This window comes from Pyrgilauda ruficollis, unplaced genomic scaffold (assembly GCF_017590135.1).
Source record: "Pyrgilauda ruficollis isolate IOZ18807 unplaced genomic scaffold, ASM1759013v1 scaffold1352, whole genome shotgun sequence".
NCBI classification, from domain to species: Eukaryota; Metazoa; Chordata; class Aves; order Passeriformes; family Passeridae; genus Pyrgilauda; species Pyrgilauda ruficollis.
The window spans coordinates 1,628-8,175 of record NW_024512011.1 but is presented as its reverse complement, the minus strand read 5'-3'; the positions used below and the strand labels follow the sequence as shown (position 1 = coordinate 8,175).

At 47.0% G+C, this 6,548-nt stretch overlaps 1 protein-coding gene across 2 annotated transcripts in view; it reads left to right on the top strand.

Moving 5' to 3' along the window:
• Window positions 1–715: 715 nt before the first annotated feature.
• The window catches only part of LOC121349212 (serine/threonine-protein kinase PAK 3-like), a 6,368-nt gene continuing 535 nt past the window's right edge, over window positions 716–6,548 (top strand). The window contains exons 1-4 of one of the 2 annotated variants that reach the window (XM_041459427.1): window positions 716–763; window positions 3,199–3,298; window positions 3,746–3,942; window positions 5,778–5,915. In XM_041459427.1, coding sequence (XP_041315361.1) covers window positions 743–763; window positions 3,199–3,298; window positions 3,746–3,942; window positions 5,778–5,915 — 456 coding nt within the window. In that variant the 5' untranslated portion in view covers window positions 716–742. Of the gene's footprint in view, window positions 764–2,257; window positions 2,373–3,198; window positions 3,299–3,745; window positions 3,943–5,777; window positions 5,916–6,548 lie in introns of those variants that run through there. The other variant, XM_041459426.1, reaches the window with a different exon arrangement.

The following is a 6,548-nucleotide window of genomic DNA, read 5'->3' as shown; positions in this document are numbered from 1 at the left end:
TTGCCGAGGTCTTGCCTGCATCAAGGAACAGGACCTGGAAGATCTCATCTCTCAAGTATGGGACAGTTCTGTGTTAATTTCCTTAGCACTTTTTTCTGTCTCTAAATCATACAAGTGCACTAATTAAAGAGGAAGAAACTTGCTTGCCTGAAAGAGCAATCTCCTCCCTGACAACTGTCAGATAACAGTTGTCAGGAACTTTTATTTTCAAGAGTTTGCTGAGGGAAATACTCCATGGTCAGGATAAAAACTGAACAGTTTAGAAGCTGAAACCTGAGATGAAAGAAAGAGCTCTTTTTTTGAATTGAGGCAGTAAAGCCCAGAGCTTCAGGCCCAAGCCCAGTGCCCATGCATTTGAGAGGAAAAATGCATCATCTGCCTTCTGGCACAGCCCTCCTGCATCCTGCAGGTTTTAGGCACTTACAGCAGAGATCTCCTGCGTGGGCTGCCTTTCACTCCAAGATCTAAACAGCTTCTCCTTTCTTTGCTGCTGTTTTGTTTCTAGGACTTTTGGAGATGTTTGCAGAGCACTCAACAATGCCACAGGGGGAGAGGTAAATGTCAACAACCGCCAAAACAAGAATCAATCAAGAAAATAACCTACCCATGCATGTTTATCTCCATTCTCTTGTTTCCTTCTTCCAGCTACCTTGTGGATGAGGAACTCTGGCTGGTTATGGAGTACATGGATGGAGGCACTCTGAGCGATGTCATCAGCGAGACCTCCCTGTCTGAAGACGAGATGGCAGCCATCAGCCGGGAGGTCAGCAATCCCATCTGTGTTTCCAAGGGCTTGGGCAGGATTGTCTGGGAAACGGGGGCTCAGTGAGTGGAGTGATTTCATGTGCCAAGCTTTGTTTCTGTGTTGCTGCTATGCTATGGGCAAGTAAAAGCATCTCAAGTGAAAGGCCTGCCAGTGCCCCTGCACTCACAGTATTCAGTTCCTCTACTCTTATCTCCTGCTCTTGTATTCTCGCTCTGCCTCTTGTATTTCTATTTGCCTTTCTAAACGTTTGCCTCGAGCCTGTGTGCACTGCATTCCTTGCCTCTAAAAGCAGAGGTGCTGGTGGCAGGATTTGAAGCTAACTGCAAAGAAAAAGATTTCTCACAGTCCTCAAATGAAAAGGATAGTAGGGCAGCCAGAATGCTCTTTGCTTCAGGAAGGTGACTGATGTGATACTTCCAAGCCTGTGCTGAGGCCAGCAATAAAACCTTTGTCATGCAGCCTCCCACCCAAAATCGATCCACTTCATACCAAAGGCAAAGGGGGGGGCTTTTTTTTTTTTTTTTTTTTTTTTGGCAAAAAAACCTCATTTGCCTTCTGCATGGAGATAGCATGTCCCCTGCAGCAGCAGTCATGCAAGGTAAAATCCCACTTTGGTCACTGGCAGAAAATAGAACTGAAATTATTGCTTAATTATTATTGCTCTGCTCTCTCCACTGGATGGGAAGAGAGTGCATCTTTTCTGCATCACTATTGCCTGGCACACATAGTTTGAAAATTATTCAGAAACGTGGATCAGTCATGTCTTACTAAATCAATAGCCTGTAAGTTCACAGCCACCACTTTGTTTTGGGGCTTGATTTTCTTCAAGTGTCTTTTTATGTACAGAAAAACGAACACGGATTTCCCTTGGATTCAGTCCTCTCTTTTCCATTGCTTTGCATGCCATGAAGACTAAAATGCATTTTTAACTTGCTGGCCATCTAAGACATCTCCTTTTTCACAGCTGTGCCTTTCTTTTTGAGACTGCAGAGATTGCAAATACACAGCCGGGAGGGAATGTCTATTCCTTTCACATAGTTTGAAAATTATTCAGAAACGTGGATCAGTCATGTCTTACTAAATCAATAGCCTGTAAGTTCACAGCCACCACTTTGTTTTGGGGCTTGATTTTCTTCAAGTGTCTTTTTATGTACAGAAAAACTAACATGGATTTCCCTTGGATTCAGTCCTCTCTTTTCCATTGCTTTGCATGCCATGAAGAGTAGGCGTTTATTTCCAGAAGCATGCAGAGTTTTTTATCTGTTACTCAACTGCATTTTTAACTTGCTGGCCATCTAAGACATCTCCTTTTTCACAGCTGTGCCTTTCTTTTTGAGACTGCAGAGATTGCAAACAATGCACAGCCAGGAGGGAATGTCTATTCCTTTGATTCTGTCCTTGTCACAGAGGGACCTGGAAACAAGAATCAATCAAGAAAATAACCTACCCATGCATGTTTATCTCCATTCTCTTGTTTCCTTCTTCCAGCTACCTTGTGGATGAGGAACTCTGGCTGGTTATGGAGTACATGGATGGAGGCACTCTGAGCGATGTCATCAGCGAGACCTACCTGTCTGAAGACGAGATGGCAGCCATCAGCCGGGAGGTCAGCAATCCCATCTGTGTTTCCAAGGGCTTGGGCAGGATTGTCTGGGAAACGGGGGCTCAGTGAGTGGAGTGATTTCATGTGCCAAGCTTTGTTTCTGTGTTGCTGCTATGCTATGGGCAAGTAAAAGCATCTCAAGTGAAAGGCCTGCCAGTGCCCCTGCACTCACAGTATTCAGTTCCTCTACTCTTATCTCCTGCTCTTGTATTCTCGCTCTGCCTCTTGTATTTCTATTTGCCTTTCTAAACGTTTGCCTCGAGCCTGTGTGCACTGCATTCCTTGCCTCTAAAAGCAGAGGTGCTGGTGGCAGGATTTGAAGCTAACTGCAAAGAAAAAGATTTCTCACAGTCCTCAAATGAAAAGGATAGTAGGGCAGCCAGAATGCTCTTTGCTTCAGGAAGGTGACTGATGTGATACTTCCAAGCCTGTGCTGAGGCCAGCAATAAAACCTTTGTCATGCAGCCTCCCACCCAAAATCGATCCACTTCATACCAAAGGGAGCGACTTTTTATTTCTTGGAAAAAACCCTCATTTGCCTTCTGCATGGGGATAGCATGTCCCCTGCAGCAGCAGTCATCCTGGCTGGTTTGCAGGGGACAGTCTACAACAGCAGGTGCTGTTGCTCTTTCAAAAGCTGACATGCCTTTCCTCAGAAAGGTCCTGCTCTGCAAGTGTTGCAGCAGCAAGCTCTTCCTCTCAGTGGCACTGTGTTCTGCCATTACTCCCCATTCCCCTGGGGAAAGGGAATCTTTTTCACTCTTTGTTTCCTTTCTTGTGTGATGAAATCACAGCACTAATTTTTGTCCTCCTGTTTCTGTTTTCTCAGTGCCTGCGAGGACTTGATTTTCTTCATTCAAACCACGTGATCCACCTAGATGTGAAGAGCCGCAACATCCTTCTCAGAACCGACGGCTCTGTCAAGCTGGGTCAGTACATTCTTGGCCAGGTGCAGCATTGCAGGGATGTGGGTGTGGGGCTGCTTTGAGTGACTGCCAGCTCCCCAGAAATGGTGCTGGTGGCAGTGCAGGGACACCCGCTGTGAGCTGGTGACACAGCTGCAACATGTACAGAGGCATGACAAGGAACCAAAAGAAGTCAAGAGTGGTGTTGGTCTGTGTGTGTCCCTTTCAGAGGGAGGGAGGTACAATCTAAAGCTTCAGGGGAATAAAGACCACTGCTGTGAGCAGCGTTAAAAAACCTGTTTTTTTTGGAAGTTGCTAATTCCATTCTTCCTTGGCTAAAGCCCCAAGGAAACCAAGTGTGGACAGTTCTCCAGGAGATTCAACAGCACATTCTTAGACTGACAGTGGAGAATTCTTTTGCTTGCTCTCCTAATTGGAGCTGGCTTTGATGGTTTGTTGTTTTCTCCACAGCTGACTTTGGCCTCTTTGCTCAGCTCACCCCTGAGCAGAGTAGACGGAGCTCCGTGGCCAGCATTTCTGGGTGGATGGCGCCTGAAGTGGTGACAGGTCAAGCATATGGCCCCAAAGTGGACATATGGTCCTTTGGAATCGTGGGCATTGAAATGGTGGAACGAAAAGTTCCTTACTGGAATGAAACTCCTGGCACGGTAAGGAGCAAATACTCACTGACCCCGCTGTCTTTCTCACCTGTCCCATGTTCTGCATGCCATTGGACAAAATCCCATTGCCATCTCCTGGCACCTCTTCCACCAAGTTCCCCTCCTAAAAATGTCCCTGCAGCACATCAGCATCTGCTGCAGATTTGGTTGCATCAGAAGGGAAATGGCAGTTCAGACACCTAACCAGTTCAGAAACCTGCCATTTTGGCCTCCAGCCATGCCTGACATTTCTCCTTTGCTTTTTGAACCCTGTTGGAGCTCTGTCTCTGAAGGACAAGAACTTTTCAGTGGAACAGTTGGATGTGTGATAAACATCCTTCAAAATGGAGGTTGAGTCTTCCCAGTTTCAATTTATAGAAAAAGAAGAAAAAGAAAAAGCTGAAAAGAAAGAACCACCAAAGCAACGCACAAGAAGTTCTCCTTGCTTTTTCTTTTTTTAACCACAGTACATCAATTTTTCTCCACTCTGTAGCGTCTTTTCCAAAGCCTATGGGTCTTCAAAACTTTCAGGCTTTCAAATCATCTGTACATTGTTCAGTCATGTCTGTGGGTGGCCTGGAGAAGTTTAGGATGTGTTTTGCTCTGACAGCTGTTGGAATTGTACACCAAACCCTTGGCTGTTTCTTGGTACTTTAACAGGTTGCTGAGCTTGAGATCAAATTTCCAGGTGTCTTTGGCTTCCTACCAGGGTCTCTGAGCCCCTGCCAGGGCTTTGAGCCATCCAGGGCATCCAGAGAGATGTCCTGGGTTCCAACACCTGGGTTGCACAGTTCTAATGGCAGTGAGGACTCCCCACCATGTCCAGTGGCTGAGCACAGACAGGATAAACCCCCTTTGCGTCCTCTGGTGGTGTGGAAAAAGCAAAGAAACCTGCCATAATTATTAGTACTCAAGGGGAGTGTGTTTGCTGTGTTAGGCTTGGAATTTTTCCTCTGGTTGAAGGGGATAATAACAAAGTCTCTTTGGTCACCATCTATTTCAGTGCCATCAGCACAGAGCTGTTAGTATTGTTGGGCATTTTTGTGGAGCAGCCTGGTGTCATGGAGATCCTGCCAAACCTCCCATTTCTTACACAACACTTTCTGCAATGGGCACACCATTAATGTAATGACTTGAGTATCCAAATGAGCAGAGGGTGACCATAGGGATGGCACTTTTTCTTCTGATTTGACCATGAAAAGGTTTCCTTTTGCCACATAACGAAGATGAAACTTGCAGCTGAGAGACAGAGCTGCAGGTGGCTCCTGTGTGCCCAAACAGGCATTTTCATCTCAGTGTATTTGTGCAGGCATCTTAAAGTGTCTGTGTTGAATATGAGATTCCAAATGGTTGTTTTCTTACCTGAGGAATACCTTGGTCCACTTCCTTGCTTTCCTTCCACTTACCACTGTTTTCTAGAAGAGGACAAGAAGCTCAATGAGTTTTATTTTATGGCAGCTGTACTTAACGGACCAAGAAACACTGCAGAGATGCCTTTCACATACTAGTCCTTGGAAATACTACAGTTAGGATAGCAAAGTACGCCTTCCAAAAAGCCTGGCAAGCTGGTGTGACTCCTCAGGGAAGGAATCTTGCTTTTGGTGATGTAGTTCCCACTGAGTAGGTCAGTCAATGAAATCAGCTGCCAAGGCAAGATCTGCTGAATGTTGGAAAAGCTTTGGCTGCATCGGGGTTTGGGTTTTTGTTTGGTGAAGGAAAGGCATCTCTGGTCTCTGCCAGGGCAGAAACTGCCACTGCAGAGTGGAGCTTAAACAATGGGCTCAGGCAGAGCAGTTACAGATGGGAAAGAAGCAGGTGGAGCCTCCAGTTTCCTTTTTCTGCAGGCTCAACTCCTGATAGCCAGAGGAAGGAGACCACAGCTGCGGCAGCCCAACCGATTCTCGCCTTGCCTGTGTGACTTCCTGAGCTGCTGCCTTCAACCAGATGTGATGTGTCGCTGGTCTGCCAAGGATCTCCTGCAGGTAAAATGCAAAGGGGCTACAGGTGAAACGGGGTGCGAGGGATGGGCTCCTCCTCCACTGAAGTCCAAGGCTTCTTCACTAAACCGCTTAACTCCATCTCTCTCTGCATTTCCTGAGAGGACAGGTGCTCTGTTTTCTCTCTGTTTCTGTTGCCCTGTTTTGTAATTTGGTGGGGTGTTCAGTTTTATCTAAAGGCAAAAGAATTGAAGTAGAGCAATGCAGGGTACAGAGACATGAAAAGGTGGTGCAGGAACCCAAGGAAGCCAGGCCTGGCTGAGCAGTCAGAGATTTGGCTGTGGGCAGCAGGGGCTGTGGGGGGCTCACTGTGAGCCTCTGAGGGGCCCTGGTTTGTGCCCCCACCGCAGCCTTAGAGGTTTCTGGCACACAAACAGGGACAGCTGAGAGGGACTTGTCCCAGCCCCATCTGCTGCCTGGCACGCTCAAGCAGACAGCAACTGCCCCAGGGTTACTGCCAGCTTGTGTGGCAGAGAGGGAACTGCAGCAGCCAGTGCCACTGGGCTGTCCCTGCTGGGAAGGAAGGTGCCATCCAGCACAGGAGGGGCAGGAATATGACCCACTTGTCTGTTTTTGGTCAGCTGTGGTACATCTATTTGAGGAAGAAAGGGCAATGGC